The sequence below is a fragment of the Camelus bactrianus genome, chromosome 21 (genome assembly GCF_048773025.1).
Source record: "Camelus bactrianus isolate YW-2024 breed Bactrian camel chromosome 21, ASM4877302v1, whole genome shotgun sequence".
NCBI classification, from domain to species: domain Eukaryota; kingdom Metazoa; phylum Chordata; class Mammalia; order Artiodactyla; family Camelidae; genus Camelus; species Camelus bactrianus.
Window position 1 is genome coordinate 24659161 of NC_133559.1, and position 17051 is coordinate 24676211.

Genomic DNA, 17051 nt, shown 5'->3' on the forward strand with positions numbered 1-17051 from the left:
GCAGTTCCAGCCTTGGTCATGAAACTCAGGAGTTAACCACTAGCATAAGGCACCGTGCTGGGGACTTTGATGTACATTACGGTAAAGCAGACATGAGTTCTTTGAAGAACAGCATCGTGTTCTTTCTCTCCATATCCCCAGTACTTCACACAGAATGTAAAGCAGCGCTAGCCTAAAGAAACATAATGTGAGCCAAATGTGAGTAATTTAAATTTTCTGGTAGTCACAGTATAAAAAGTGTAAAGAGAAACAGGTGAAAATTAATTTTAATAACATTGTATTTAACCCAGTGTATCCAGATATTATTTAGCAGTTTATCAATATAAAAATGATTAATGAAGTATTTTACTTTTTTCATACTAACTCTTTAAAACTGAGTGTATTTTACATTACAGCTTCAGTTTGCACGAGCCACATTTAAAGTGCTCAGCAGTCACGTGTGACCGTCAAGAGTACACAGTAAGATATGTCAAATGAATGGATAAACCTTTGCCCCTCTGGCACCTACAGCATAGAGAGATAAGAAAGCTAAGGGTGTCCCTATAACCAAAAAGGAAGGGAATCCTATGCCTTTGCAAATAATTTTAAAAACTGATCCTAGCTGATGGAATTATAAAATTTCTCTTGCGAAGTACATTTACGAAGTGTATGTAGTTTGAAGAGTAGCAAGATCATATAAAAACAGAGACTGGACTAGGGAAGCAGCAGGGATTAGCGTAGGGGAGAGAAGCTCCTGTACAAAAAGTGCAGAGACGCCAGAGAACCAGGCAGGTTGGGAATAAAACCACTTAGCTGGAAAATGACGTGAAAAGACAAGTCAACAACAAAAAAGATTAGAAAAACAATTAGAACCACTTAGTAGAGAGCCTGACTGCCTGGCCGAGGAGTTCAGGTGAGCCACTGGAAGTTTTGAGCAGGGTGTTTTCAATACAGTCAATAACAGTGATTTAAATGGGTTGGTGAAGAAAGCAGCTGAAAGCAGAGACCAGTTAAGAAGCCAATGCAGTAAGGAAGGCAAGAAACAACAAGACTCTGAGTGAGGCGATCGCCAAGAGTCAGAGAAAAGGTAGATCTGAGAAGTATTAAAGAGGTTGAACTGATTGGATATGGCAACTTTTCAGTTTGTGGGAAGGGGCAGGGGGTGGTAGGGGAGATCAGATATTACAGTGAACTGGGGGCCTTTTGAGGGACAAGGTAAATGGTAAGATTCTTAATAGAAATAGAGAACATAGGAGAGGTAGACTTGAAAGAAGGAGAAATGACATTTCCACTTCACATATATTCAACTTGAAGTTCAAGTAGGAAATCCTAGGGCTTCTTGGTAGGAAATCCCAAGACATCTGTCCAGCTGGCTGTTGGAAATTTAGAACTAAGTTACCCGTGTGGAGGGAATCAGTGAAGCAACAAGATTACAGGAGGAGGCAGAGAATAGGGCCCAAGACAGATCTTCCAGTACACCTGGTTTCTGGTGTCTAAGGAAGAAGAGAAATCAGAGAAGTGATCAGAGGCAGCGTGCATACACACATCCAAAAAAAGAAAGAAATCCCAGAAGGTCCTGAGTCTTTGACACCAAGAGAAAAAGAAGTATCAATGGAGGCAGAGATTGAGGAGGGTAAAGATTGAAAAATAAAAATGGCTATTCAGTCGGCAACTTGCAGATGATTAGTGATGACGAGGACCACGCTCAGGAGGACAGGGGCTGGGCTGAAAGGGTGAAAGTGAATGACTTCTCAAGAAACAGGACCACTGTGTTTATGCGACCTAGACTCACTGAAGTAGCAATTAATTCCTACCCTGGAGAAATAAATTTTTTCTCTTCCTGCTTTCTATCTTTGTGTTTTTGTTTTCTTTTCTCTAAGTCATGTGCTTTAGTTTACGATCTAATGGGAATTTATAAGAAGCATGGTGAGAATGGATTTTCATTGACATTAGGCAAGGCACCAAATCATAGTCTCACAGAAAGAGCTCATTACAGTCAGATCATAAATTATATCTCATGGTTTGCTTTAATGATTTGTACTGCCTTATGAAAAGCACTGTTGAAGCTTCCCAAACAGCAGTCTATCCTGGGGAGGTAAAAGGGTAAATATTTGTTGACCATCTGCCTCTTAAAAATCAAATATTCATATTCTACCACTCTGCATGCCAGACAGGATTTCCAGATGAAATCATTTCTGAAATGAAAGGGAGAGACAAGTCCTTTGATAGGACAGTTAATAATTAAATAGCTGATTGGCTCAATGAGACATGAAAATTAATTCAGTGAGCAGGGGAAGAAATTTAAGTTACCCCACAAAGATCTCTATTGTCATATTTGTAACCCAAGAGCCAGGGCCAGGGTGGTGGAAATGGCTGCTGCTTCACACAGAGCGCAGCCAAATTCATTGGTAAGCATCTTCAGGACAGAGATTCTGCTGTCTCCTTCCCATCTAACTCCCCGTATTTCTAGGTAGCCTTAACATCCTACCAGGATTTTTCTCCTGTATTTTATTTTTGTGGCAGAAATTCTGTTTTGAAAACAGCTTACAGCATGTGTCTTAGCGCCAGTGTAAATTCAGACTTACATTAAATGGCTGAAAATAGTAATAAGTGATTTTCCAATAGTAACCCTGAAGAATGGCAACATTTTCAGTTCCCGGAGAAGGACTCCTCTATTTTCACAGGATACTGTACTTGCTATGGCAGGAGCCTGCAACATGGTAATTGAGAAGGGTTTCACGGTGAGATTTAAATAAAAAGGCTTCACAGTGAAGTCTCAGTAAACAAAAAAATTAATTTAAATTAATAAGTACAGCTGAGCACTCAGTAATAAAAGTTTTGTTGTATTTCATACACTTTAGGCAAAAAAATAGATGTTATTTCCAGGTTGCCTGAAGAATTCTCAAGAGAAAACTGAGTTAAAAATTAGATAATACCTACCTGCTTTTTAGCCAGTCTTCATTTATCCTGATTAAAGGCATTACTCTTTATAGCACAGATTCTGCCTCAATTAGACTCAAATTAAATCTTCTACCTGTTAACCCCTTTTACCTTTCTAATTGAAATCAAATTGCATGCTGATGTCCTGTAACACACAGGAAACACCATTTTCTGTGACTTGTAAAAAAGAAGTCCCTGAAAAGGCCTGATTTCCATCCTTGGTGACAGAGGCAAATTTCCTTTTAGCAATAATATGTCCATACCTACTGGCTTATTTCTACACATGAAATTTGGATGCTAGATAGTAATGAGTTAATGATTTACACAGAAGACACACCACAGGACATTCCAGGCATAAACTCATATTTAAACAGCATATTGAGTGCTCACCCTCTTTGGCCCTGGTCTCTTTTTCAAAGGCAAGAAAGCGAGCAGACATGAAGGGAGCATGGAATCTGTCTCAGTAATTGGTGGTCGGCTAAAGAGCTTCTAGGTGCAGGTCTATAAGACTTCGCCTTTCAGTGTGGTACTTTCCACACTATTGGACATAGGTTATAGTTTCAAAAGTGAAAAGAATTTTCTCAGTTTTGAAAGGTTTAAAATCTACCATAATCAGGTAAAAAGAAAAAAACAGATGAGGTAAGGATTTGTTCTTCCAGGAAATATCAGGCCTATCTCTACAGAGGATAGGATCTATGAACGGGGCTTCTAAGCTAAATGTATTTGGAAGAACATACACAGCTTATATAAAGGGATATTCTCCTGTGTGCTATGTTGAATGACTACCCCATTTCAAGAGGTAGGCCTGGAGACCCTCACTTGGTTATTTATTCTTCTAAAATAGTAAAAGCATTATTCATCCTGGTAGAGAGGCCTTATAATAAATGATGAATCCTACTAATTAAATATATTGGTGGTTTCAGATAAAAGATTTAACGTTGTAGCATTGTTTAAAGTAGTATCATTATGATTTTTATAAATACCACGATGATGGTGATGTTAGTGAGGACTGTTTTCCCACTTTCGGGATAAGGAAAATAAACATGCTCTCTGGGAGGTGGTAAATAACTCTTGGCTTCCAGAGCAGGAACCCTCCGTGAAGAATCTTTTGTGCCCTCCATGTCAGGCATCAGAAAGAATTCCCCACTATACAGTTTTAGTACAAAAATCCTAAATTCTTTTATTCTATTCAGGAAAACACTATTTATAGCTGCACTATTCATCATCTTCTCTCTCCAAATAGGAGAGTTCATCAAAGCTTTGTATGAGTCAGATGAGAACTGTGAAGTGGATCCCAGCAAATGTTCATCCAGTGAGCTGACAGACCATCAGAGCAACCTGAAGATGTGCTGTGAGCTGGCTTTCTGCAAGATCATCAATTCTTACTGGTGAGCTGGTGTCAGTGCTTCATCCCCTGAGTATGGAACTTAAACGCCTCCAAGTAAAAGTGATCACACTGTTATTTCCTAACTAAAGGAAGGGCTTAGGGGAAAAATTGAAAGTTTCCCTCATACAGTTTTTCTAAAATCTAAACCTCCATTGTAAGCAGAAGTGTCTCTGAACTATCTACATAAATGTAACATTTCCCCAGAATATTAGCACCACATTCTCTTCTCTAATACCAGAAGAATTTTAAGGACTTTTTAACATGTTTGCTAGTGTCCAACAAGTGTGTTGACGGTTTTTGATCATTACGCCAACCCCAGCAATCGGTGAACTTTTGGAAGATTTTTGATGAACATTCTTTAGAGAGACTATGATACACTCTGGTAAACTACACAGTTTAGTCAGGAGCCTTGTGCCGTTTTCCCACTTTGCAAAACTAAATTTACACTGATCCCGAGTTTTGCAGCTTTGGATTTCCAGTCTCCATCGGAAGTTTCCACCACCTCTCAGCCATGAGTCAGGCAGAGCTCTGTTAGGCCCTCCTCCCAGCCTGGCTCTCTTGGGCCAGAGTGGGATCACCTGTGCTTTCTTGGGTTGTGGTTCTTTTCTACTGAGAGGTTTTGGTCTTTTTTTCCTTCCCCAGTGTTTTCCCTCGTGAGTTGAAAGAAGTGTTTGCGTCATGGAAGCAGCAGTGCCTGAACCGTGGCAAGCAGGACATCAGCGAGCGGCTCATCAGCGCCTCGCTGTTCCTCCGCTTTCTGTGCCCGGCCATCATGTCGCCCAGTCTCTTCAACCTCATGCAGGAATACCCTGACGACCGCACGTCTCGGACTCTAACGCTCATTGCCAAGGTCATCCAGAACCTGGCCAACTTTGCCAAGTAGGTGTAGCTACCATCACCACTTTTTAAAAAACATTGTTTAAAAAAGTACATGAGACCTAAAATTCAGGTGGTGGGGGCCACATCATTTATGTCATGTGATTGTCATTGTGATGTTACTAAAAATAGCAAAAAAAAATTGGACTCACTTTGAATTTTCACTTAATAGAGGAATGGTTAAATAACCTCTTCATTTAATGGACTGTCAGCAGCTGCTGCAAGTTATGTTAACAAAGTACCAATAATATGGAAAATGATAAAGATATATTAAATGAAAAGTGCTACTAAAAACTTTAGCTCCCCCCGCCACCCCAGAAAAGGATACCAAAGTGGTGCATATGCTTTTATCCCAGCAGTATGAAAACACAAAAACCTAAGTACAAGAAAGTTGGGAAGGCCAGTCAGACAGAATTCTGTGGTTACATTGTCTAGGACAGTTGGCTTGGCCCCTTCGAAAAAGTCAATGTCGTGAAAAATGGAAAGATGGAGGAGGGACTATACTAGATTAAATGAAACTAAATCCAGTACTTGAATCTTAATTGGATTTGAACTGGGAAAAAAAATTATAAAAATCATTTTGGGGACAATTGGTGAAACTTAAATACGATTATATATCAGATAATTTATTAATAATGTCTTTTAAAAGTTTTAGCGTGATGATGGCATTGATTTACATAACCATTATTACTTATTCTGGAGAAGTAGGTACTAATGTACCTAAAGCTTATGTCTACAATTCGGTTTAAAACAGTTCAATCAAAAAAAAGTACATGTATATGTAGAGAGAGTGAAAACAAACTTGGTAACATGTGAACGATGGGTTAATGTAGGTGAATGGTTGGGTGTACATTGTATTCTTTCCATTTTTCTGTAGCTTTAAATTTTTCAAAACAAAGTTAGGTGAAAGCAGTTGGGGAAGAAATGCACTGAAATGGAAACAGCAGATATATTTGGGTGATGGAATGGGTACACACCCTTTTTTCTTCTTTGAATTGTTTTCAACTTTTTCTTAAATTTGTTTAATTTTTATAATTTATAGAAAATAATTTTAAGAAATCACTGAGAAGGAATTCACACTGGCAGAATCAATCCCAGATTTACTCAATATTGAAGCTTAAGGATAAGTTTCTAGTAGCAATGTATTGAAGGAAAAAATTTGAACTTTAACGAGACATTGTTTTCTAGCATATAACAGTGGCTTTTTAGAAGTGCACTGTTTTAACTTTGTGTGCCCCTGAAATATGCATGTTGACCCATATTTGAGCTAATTCTTGTCCAAGTTGTTTCTAGTTTATTTGGGAACATGTTTTATGGACTTGAGCTGGGCCCGGAAGGCAGCTAGAACCTAGACAGGCACAGAGGAGAGGGCGTTCTTCTCTAGCACAAGCGAGGTCTTGGAGAGGAAAAAGAAGGTAACATATTTGGGAGACTTTGAAGAAGCTGGTGATATTGAAGGTTTATACTGATGACGAATGTTTATACTGACTTTAAATACCAGAAAAAAAGACTTTTGTCTTTCCCCTGGAGAGAACAGAAAGCTATTCAAAGTTTTTGAGTATTAACATAATATTAAGAAAGTATATTTTAGTATTTATCACTCACAGATATAAACAAATTAGTCACCTATCCCCCCCCCCCACAAAAAAGTGTGAATTCAATTCAAAGTGATCACATCTTTTCCTGAATATGCTCTTTCTCATTTTCATTCCCTCTACTTTAGATTTGGTAACAAAGAGGAATACATGGCCTTCATGAATGACTTTCTAGAACACGAGTGGGGTGGAATGAAGCGCTTTCTTCTGGAGATCTCTAATCCTGACACCATCTCAAACACCCCAGGCTTTGATGGCTACATTGATCTGGGCCGAGAGCTTTCAGTTTTGCATTCCTTACTATGGGAAGTGGTTTCCCAACTTGATAAGGTAAAGTAGGCTGGAAGGGCAATGGGAGATGGGAGGCAGAGAATCCTAAAGGGCCTGAATTCTGGAGAGTGTCTATGGAGCAATCACACTCATGCTTTGTGCTAGTTGAAAGCAGCCTTTTGCCCTAGAAGTCTGGGAGGAAGTAGTTATTATTTCTGAGTAAAATATGTGCCCTACAAACCAGGAAATTCTAGAAAGCCATGAAATTATTAGCATAGTTTGAAGTAGTTACATAAATTAATGGGGTATACATTTCTGTAGACAGATACACATATGTGTGTGTATTTGCCTAGAAACTAATATCAAATACTGGTGTTTTCAGCCTTATTCATGTATTGTAGAATGACATGAACCTCATATAGTAACTTCTAATGAAAGTGTGGACTTGGAAAAATACTGAGACGATTGTGTTTAAGTAACTTACCCATGAGATTTGTTTTTATCATGCAAGTCAGAGGGTTTTATATAACTATTAGTACTAAAGACTTACATGGGATCTGAAAATCCTGACGTTCTCTTTTTCTTTGCAGATGTGAATTAAGAATATAGAAAACAGTGATCATTTTTAATCATTTATTTTCTGACTACAACCTAAGGATTTTATTGTATGTCGTATTAGTAACTAAATGTATACCATGCCAATCATTTTCTTCCTTCTGGAATTTTGCAAAGAGGGATAGAATTTGTTATGGAAAACTGTCTAACAGACTTTGGCTAGGTTTATCCCAATAATTATTTATTAATGTTTTTGTTTGCTGCAGGTACATTATAAATATCTGTGGTGGTATGTTAGAATAACTTCACAAAGCAAAGTTATTTTTCTGTGATAAGAATTTGATTGTTTGCTTTCCTCCATTTTCCTATTATCTTTAAAAATATTGCACCAACAAAATGGGGGGTGGAGTGGGGAGTAAACCTATTAACAAAGACCAGTTTCCTGAGGACATGTAAATGGTAGTATGCCCACTGCTGCTTAAAACATTTGTAAAGTAAGAAACTGTTTCTTATTCTCAGTGACCCCTTCTTCACTTGTAGAAATGCTAGCTAGATTTTCAGTTGGCAGCTATGCTGAAGGTAAATTTCTTGAATGTGAATCATGGCTCAAGAAAGTCGAGCAAGTAAAGACATTCTCCTGATGGCGTTTGTACTCATTTAAGTAGGGTAGAAGAGTCTACTGGTTGTTGAGAAAACAATGGGGCAGCCATGTAAAATTGCCTAATGGTTGAGGGTTCCCATAAGACCCCATGAGAATGAGAATTCCCTAAAGAAAAAGATGATTGAGATGGATAAAGCAAGTCATAAAAAGTTACTCTTCATTGAATAACTGCATCAGTGGGATACAGATACAGTTATCTTGTGAAATCAACCTGGTTTATTCAGGGTCAGGGTCTTTTTAACAGGCTTTGCTGTGTAAGCACATTTTCTCCTTTTTAATCTCTGTTTGGTCCTGGGAACCAGGAGTACATCTAGACATAGCTCAAAGAGTTTACCTGATTTTGCTGCTTTTTAAAACAAAAAATTGTCTTGCTAATGCAAACTCAGTTGGCACTAGGTCGGCGTTCCCAAGATTAAATGGGCTAGTGGATTGTAATATCAACTGTGTGCCCTGCAGTGCTCTGGATCCCTGAATGCAACACCTTCTTGTATGTTGGCATGCATTTCTTTCCTCACGTAATCCCTTTTCTTTGGAAGTTTCATCACACCAGCCAATCCTCTGGTCTTAAAGTCCTTTTTGGTTAGAAGGTGTTTGGTTCTTCCCCTCCCGTCTCCCCACCTTGATCTACCAGCCTCCCAAAGATTTAGTTTGCTTTGCATGCCTATTTTAGTTGGAATGGCAATAGTTTGGTTGTGTAAGCATGTCTTTTTAATTTTTATTTGCATAATCCTAATTTCTATTTCCTTTCTTTCCTCAATGTCTGCTGCATCTTGTTTCGCCTCCTCCATTCATCTCGACGCCATGGTTCTGCTGCTCCATAACAATGCATTATGAACCTGCCACTCCCATACGCAAACACCTACCCTTCCCTCCAACCTACACCTCTCCATCAATGGGCATCGTTGTCCCAAAAACAATCTGTGGTGGATATCGCAATGCTTATTATCCAATTAGGGTGAAAATTCCTTCCTACAGGCGACCGTGGCAAAATTGGGACCTCTCCCTCGTGTTCTCGCTGACATTACCAAATCTCTGACTAACCCCACACCAATACAACAGCAGCTGAGACGCTTCACCGAGCATAACTCCAGTCCAAATGTCAGTGGGAGCCTCTCCTCTGGGCTGCAGAAAATATTTGAAGACCCTACTGACAGGTATGAATTTTAGAGAGAATTTGAACTCGTTATCTCAGAGAGAGATAATGTTTATAGAGATTTGGGGAAAATCTATTTAACTCACTTGTTGAATTTTCAACTTTAAAGTCACGAGCAGTTGGAAAGAATCATCTGACTTGAGATAAATCCAATTGTTTGTCGTAATAAAAACACAAGATCTAGGACACTTATTGTCTAGAATGACATTGTAGAGTTATGATATATTCGACAAACTTTCTTTTAAAAACTGTCTTGCTTAATAGAGGGCTAAGGGCTCTGTGAAGTTGATGTTTGCATGTATGGTAGCATTCAAGAACCTGGAGAACCTCAGCTGAAATCATTTCAGAGCTGTCTGTGTCAGCTGGACAGGATACAATGTCAATGCTTAGACTTTGTTTTCATATTGGCAAGACGTGCCTTTAGTAGGGACCCTTTGGTGGTGCGCTCAGAGCTTCTCCTCTGAAGGTTTAGGCAGAACCAGTTAACTACGAATTGGAATACCTTGGGAGGTTTAAAACCTAACTAGGAAGTGATGGGAATTCTCATAAAAATCAAAGTCAAGGGTGGAGCGATAGACACAGTGTTATTCTCTACCTTTGGAGAAAACTAAAAATGTTGGATCTTATTCTAAGAATTGTGATGATGTCATCTCGGTGTAGGAACCGATGTAGGCATCCACATGGGGCCTGTGAGCCCTCAGAAGAGTTCATATGCCTGAGATGAGGAGTCTTAACTTTGTTAAATTTGCCTCAAGAGTAATTAAGGTCCTTTCTTCTTCCACAGTGATTTACATAAACTGAAATCTCCAAGCCAGGACAACACAGACAGCTATTTCAGAGGGAGAACGTTACTGCTGGTTCAGCAGGCCTCCTCGCAGAGCATGACTTACTCGGAAAAGGATGAAAAGGAAAGTAGCCTCCCTAACGGCCGGAGCATCTCCCTCATGGACCTCCAGGACACGCACGCCGCTCAGGTGGAGCACGCGTCCGTCATGCTTGATGTGCCTGTGCGCTTGACCGGAAGCCAGCTGTCCATAACCCAGGTGGCCAGCATCAAACAGCTGCGGGAAGCCCAGAGCACCCCCCAGAGTGCACCCCAAGTGCGAAGGCCCCTGCACCCGGCCTTGAACCAGCCAGGCAGCCTCCAGCCCTTGTCATTCCAGAACCCTGTCTATCACCTCAGCAACCCAATCCCAGCCGTGCCAAAGGCCTCTGTGGACTCCAGTCTGGAGAACCTAAGCACTGCCAGTTCCAGAAGCCAAAGCAACAGTGAAGACCTCAGGCTCAGCGGGCCCAGCAACAGCAGCATGGAAGATTTCAGCAGGCGCAGCGCCCAGAGTGAGGGCCTCTCCCGGCCGCACACCGTGCCGGACAGGCACATACCTCTTGCTCTGCCTCGGCAGAGCAGCACCGGGCAGGCCCAGGTCCGGAAAATGGACCAGGCTGGGCTGGGCGCCCGAGCCAAAGCCCCGCCGTCCCTGCCGCACAGCGCTTCCTTACGGAGCACGGGGAGCATGTCGGCGGCGTCTGCAGCCCTGCTGGTTGAGCCTGTGCAGCACGGGAGCCGGTCCCGGCAGCAGTCCTCTTCCTCCAGGGAGAGCCCTGTTCCCAAAGTGAGGGCGATCCAGAGGCAGCAGACGCAGCAGGTAGGGCTGGGCGCGGGAGGGTCCGGCCCTTTCCTCGGTTCTTTGCGTAGATGAGTCGTTGGGAAGTCCAGTTGCTTTTGGGGATTCCGCTTTGAAATATTTTCTGCAACCTTTTCCTGGAAAGAGGAAATGAAAAGTTTGGGGAGGTTTCTGGCTTGGGGAGGCAGCAGAATACGCTTGACTCACTACCCCCAGGAGACTGTAACAGCCACGAGGGGCGGTGGGGGGTGGCTTTCGTCTCTTCCAGCAACAGAGCTGCCACCTCAGTTTGCACTGAGAGCAGATCTGTGATGTTGAGTGAATAGTTGGACACTTCAACTATGAAATCGACAGGCCAAATCAACTAGGATATATTCTGGGAATCTGGACATTAATCTTTAATTTTTTTTCCTTAAGTTTTCAGAATAAAGTTTTGCATTCTGAGCTAAGAGTTTAATATAACTGCACTCTACTCCATCCCCCAACTCCCTCTGGAAATGGCAAATCCCATATGCCTTTTCCTGGAAATGGCTGGAAAAATAAACAACTGAACCCCTACAGAGGCAAAGTAAAGGAGAGAGGTAGAAAGATAGAAACACGGGTGATTGACAAGGACCCTCTAAGCATTTATAAATCTCTTACATTTCTATTTATATGGACAAGCCCAGCCAGTGTCGTACCTCATCTCAATAGAAGATTATCAAACTTTTTTCTTCACAAATAGAAAAGTTTCCCAAGAATTTAATCATTTCTTCCTTACATGTTACATTTTGAGGCACCAGTGCATACTTTGCTCTCGAAATAAACTAATAACCTTATGAATGCATATATACGTTTCTTACTTTCAGCTAAAAAAGATTTTTCTCCTAAAAAAGATTTGTTGATTTTTTTTGAAACCTAATCATGCTTTATATGTATTAGGGAGCTTTGTGGTTAAAAGAGTACTATGACAAATCCTTTTGTCAGCAAAGATCGCTGGTCAGAGGAGGCTGCAATGAGACACCAGTGTATCTCCTTCATATATTTGTATTTTTATAGGTAGGCATTTCCTGATTTGGCTGCTTCTCCCTCCCCTCTGCTGTGATCAGAGCCCTTGCCCCCACTTTGATAATTACTGTTTAAAAAAAAAATAAGAACATTTACAGAATCCTTGAATACAGAAGTAGAGGAATGGGTGAAAAACTTAAGCTGATACTGGTATCTGATTTCCTGGGCAAAACCTCTTAGCTAGTCATTCTTTCCTAAGAAATAAGTCTTAAATTTTTCCTTTTTATTCTGTTTATATTTCCCAGTTTCCCCAATTCATTTGATTTAATAAGTATTTTCATTTAAAGAAAAGGAAAAAAGATTATATTATGTTAGTATATATAGCAATTAAATAATTTTTTCCTTTTCTTTAGATGAAAATGCTTTTTTGTATGTGTCTTTTATATATATATATTTGTACATTTGATTTGTAAGTTAAGAGACTATCCGTCATTCACATCTTACTGTGAATTAGTGTACACACATTGCTTTTATGCTAGCTTCTGGTTGAGAGCAACTCCCTTCAGAGAATTAAAGTGTTTACGGAGAGGAGAAAAGAAAGATAAGTAATTTTAGAGATGGAATACTATGTGAAGCAAGTATCCACGTGGGGGCTCAGTGCAGCACAAGGGCCCTGAGGATGAGATAAGGAGTAGAGAAGACAATCAGATTGGCAGAGGGGCAGGACTGGGAAAGGGCCCTCTGCCTACTTTTCAAAAGTTGCGTTAGACCCAGCCCTGGACAGAAAGAAGAATGCTTACCTTGTCCTCCTGCATCATGTAGTCCTCAGTTCCCAGCGTCTACAACTCAGACTGATTATTTCTAACCATTATAAATTGAATAGCCTTTTGTGTGGGCATCTGAAACCAACTGTCATTTATGATACTTGCGCTATAGGAAGATAGAGTACCTATCACATAAGCACTCAGTACGTGTTTCTGTGGGTGGAAAAAAGCTATCTGGATGCATGGGGGTAGGAAGAACATAGGGTCTCCATATAACCGGTTTAAAAATTTTTGTGCCACATGCATTATTGTGTGGGAGAATGTCTATATTTTATCAGCGTGAAGTGGGGCCTGGTCACTCACAGTGAGATGTCTCAGCACAGTTTTAAACTTTCACCTTTGTTTATGCCTTTGCTGGTACTGCCACTGTCATATCAGTTAAACCATAAATCACTGTATTTTGATTCCTCAAATTTCTGTTGTTTTCTACACTGGCTTTTTCTATGCAGATGGTTTATTCTTTTGAACTTACGTTGTTTTTTTAGTTCCTTCTCTTTCTGTTTCTTGCACGCTTTTCTCATCTCACTCCCTTGCAACTTCTGATGTTCTATGTAATCAGCACATTTTTTACATAAATTCCTTTACATATTTTAATTGCAAATTTGTGCTGGGGAATTCTTCTCTCCCCAGCACTGGAGGATTTCTTTGCGGGGATTGTTCTGTAGGCATCTGTAATTATTGGTGGCTTTGTCCCATGCAAATTCCACTTGTATCTTAGCACAAAGGAGCGGCCATTGTCGGCAGTGTAACTAGCTTCAGTCTTCTCCATCTTCTGAGTGGGAAGGAAATAAAATCCTAGTGGAACAATCTATAGGGAAGGAATTTTTTTTTTAGAAAACTGTCTTTAAATTTTTTGCCCCTTTTCAGCCTTTGTTTGGATTTCTTTTTAATCATCTTCCTTTCCATTTTGTTTCTTTGTGTATCTTGTACTCTGTATATATAATTGACTTTGTATAGATATAGCATGTTACCTAACTTTAGAAATTCAAATTTCAAGAGGCTTTTAAAATAGGTGTTTGACAAGCCTGTCAGAATGATGCTGTGGTTTTCACATTTGGGTTTGTTGAACCCTCTCCTAAGCAACCTCTTCAAGGATTCTCAGAGTTTACTCTCTAATTTAGACAGCCCTTTCTTTGGTGTTGGTAGCAGAAGTGTTATTCATTTATGGGAACCTGGCGATTTCAGGCTATGGAGAAGCTGAAAGCAACAAGTCTTGTTTATATCTAGTAAGTACCAGCAGGGAGCAGGGAACCGACCTGTTCTCAATCTTTCTCAGCACAGCCAGGCTGACTGACTAGGATCAGTGGGCCTGCCGTCTGAGGCCCTTTTGCCCTAAATCTTTATTTTTCCCAGAGAAACCCTATACAAGCTTTATCTCAAAAGGGAGATATTCCTAATAGGAATCCCTCTCCTTTTCATTTTGTCTTTTCGTCCTTCATTTTCTTTAATGATCCACTGTTGAAAGTGGGTGGATAAAATGCTCATCCTAAGGCTATAGCTAAGCAAGATGGGATCTGAACCCCTTACCAACCTCTTTTCTCAATTTCTTTGACTATAAACTAGAGAGAATAAACTTTGCTATCTATGCAGCTTTTACAGGAGATTGAATGATCACTGAGGAAAGCCTTTGAAGTACTTCCAAAGGATTAGAGGGAAAACACAGGGTATCCTTCTCTTAGTAGTAAACTATACTTGGGTACTGAATTCTGAAGAGAATCCAAAGTATTAATAAATGAATATTTTATTGGGCATCTATTATGCAATTACATAGTCACTACCATTTAGAAAAAAACTATGATATGGTGCCATACTTCAAGGGTTGACAATCTCACCGGGAAATAAGACCAGCACACATAAGACCAATAGAATAACTGTAAAAGGTAATATGTAGTTCTTTCATACGAAGAGCATATTATAATAAAAAATAATTTTGAAAGAAAATTTTAAAATAAAAATCACCTCTGTATTCTTCCAGTCTAACACAATAACTATTTCTGATTTCTTCAAAATTACTTTTCCATCTCTTTGTAATTATGTAAAGGTTTTTATCATGAATACAAGGAATAGTTACATAAATTTAATTTTTTTCAGCACATATTGACCACCTACCATATGCCATGCAAAGTGCTAGGATATATTAAGAAATGGTTGAAAAACAGATTCAACCAATAAAATAGGAATAGACTCGAATGCCCAGTTCCCATTGTACACTCTCTCATAATTCATTGAACATTGTTAGTCCTTCTGAAGATAAGGTAGCTACCACCATCACCAGTGAAATGAACCAACTCTTGTTTTAAGTAAGAAGAGAACCAACTCTTCTCACTTAACAGTTACAGCCAGGTTACGTACGGAGTTGTTGTTCTAAATATGTTTTTAGGGGCAAAGATCTCTCCTTAGTATATTTTTAGGGATTGACACTCAATAAATAAGTTACTCATAGCCAATCATAGGGAAGGAAAGTTTACTCAAGCAATATCTTAACTATAAAGCAGAAAGCTATTGAATTAGCTTCCTTGGAGTTACAAATCCCAAATAGTAAAGTTGTTTGTTTTAGCAGCTACTTGATCTCAAGCATCAGTTGAATAGAAAATCCTGGTTTCACAGGAAAATGGCTTTCCTGTGCCCTGTGTGGTAAACTGGTAAGATTCTAAAATTTTTAAAAGTTTGTCTCCTTTAAATATTGACTTTCTATTAATGTTCTAAGACTCAGAACTACAATATTTTGCCTCTCAGGTGTACATATATCAAATGAAAACCTAAACCCCTCATTTAAATACCTATATTTTAAAATATCTGTATATTTAGAGTTTAAGTGGGTTCTATTCCAGAATGGCATAAAGACTCTTAAGGTATGTAGCTCTGCATGTGAGAGAAAATTCCCTTCCACTTATGGGATTATAGAGTATTGGTCCTCAAAATAGAAATTCATTTTAATTATAAGAAGGCTAACTCACCTACAGCGCTTTGTTCTGTCTGTCTCTCGGGAAGGCCAGTGAAAACAAATTTGTTGTATATTTCCAGCATTGTTTATGGAGAAAGCACTAATGTTCAGTAGTCTAATATAAACTCTAATATCCAGTGCCAGTTTTTTAAGCATAAGTTATAGTAATAACATCTAAGCTCTATAGTACTCTGTAGTTTCCAAAGAACTTCCGCAGTCACTACCTTACTCAGTCCTTAAGGACTCCCTGTGAGATGGTCAGGATCGGTGGTGATAGTGCTGGTGGTCACATCCCTGGTCAGTAGATTTGGAAAAGAGTATTTAAGAGGTTAAGTGACAATGTAAGTGGCAGAGTTGCTACTCAAGGCCAGAATTCTCATCACTCTGTGTATCTGTATTGGAAAAGGCCAGTTTATCTAGCTGTCCTAACTGGAGAGAAGTGTCCCTTAGACTGAGGCGGCATCCATTGTTTTGACCCTGTGTTCATCAAGAAACTTTCTGGTACAATACGGATTTCTGAGTGAGCTTAACTTAACATCAAGAAGTCAGTGCTCTGTCAAGAGGACCAATATCACTTTTTGTTTTTCCTCTTCCCCTAAATAGCTGATGTGAAAATTAAGAATTCGGCATTCTGAAAACATAAATGGGTACCTTGTGAGTTATTCAGCATTACTCAGTTCTTGGGTTCCTGATTGTCCTTGGGTTAAACAGATGTTTCCTCACCTGAGCAACCATCCATCAAGTTGTGCCTTTGTTCTGTCATTCTGTCACCATCGTAATTTCATTAGGTGATGACCTAATGAAACCGCTGGACTAATTAACAATTTTAAGGCCTTGGCTTTCCGTCTCTGGGGGGGAAAAAAGGCAGGTTTTTGATGTGATTTCTAGTCACAGTATTTCAGAGTATTTTATTCTTTTACAGATGGTTATTCTCTTCCCTCCCCACCAGCCCTGAGAGTAAGAAAATATTATTTAGTACTGAGAGCATTTATCAGAAAACAGGGGTCACAGTTAGGTCTTCCAAGAATAGCACTCTGTGAAAAATAACTAGTGGATGAGCTCTTTTGGGAGATGCTAATGAGTATTTCTCATGCAGGTTCAGTCGCCTGTGGACTCTGCCACGATGTCCCCAGTGGAGAGGACAGCAGCCTGGGTTCTGAACAATGGGCAGTATGAAGAGGATGTGGAAGAAGCTGAGCAAAATCAGGATGAAGCCAAGCATGCTGAGAAGGTAGAACCTGGTCTGTCTTTGTCA

The 17051-nt window shown here is 39.7% G+C and overlaps 1 protein-coding gene across 10 annotated transcripts in view; it reads left to right on the plus strand.

The window, feature by feature from the left end:
* Positions 1-17051, plus strand: part of RASAL2 (RAS protein activator like 2) — a 303483-nt gene that overhangs the window by 272021 nt on the left and 14411 nt on the right. For 6 of the 10 annotated variants that reach the window (XM_045516595.2, XM_045516596.2, XM_045516593.2 and 3 more), the window contains 6 exons: positions 4163-4307; positions 4949-5185; positions 6906-7107; positions 9218-9417; positions 10201-11062; positions 16893-17027. In XM_045516595.2, the coding sequence (XP_045372551.2) occupies positions 4163-4307; positions 4949-5185; positions 6906-7107; positions 9218-9417; positions 10201-11062; positions 16893-17027 (1781 nt within the window). The remainder of the gene's footprint in view (positions 1-4162; positions 4308-4948; positions 5186-6905; positions 7108-9217; positions 9418-10200; positions 11063-16892; positions 17028-17051) is intronic. The other 4 variants (XM_074349840.1, XM_045516597.2, XM_074349839.1 and 1 more) reach the window with 1 other exon arrangement.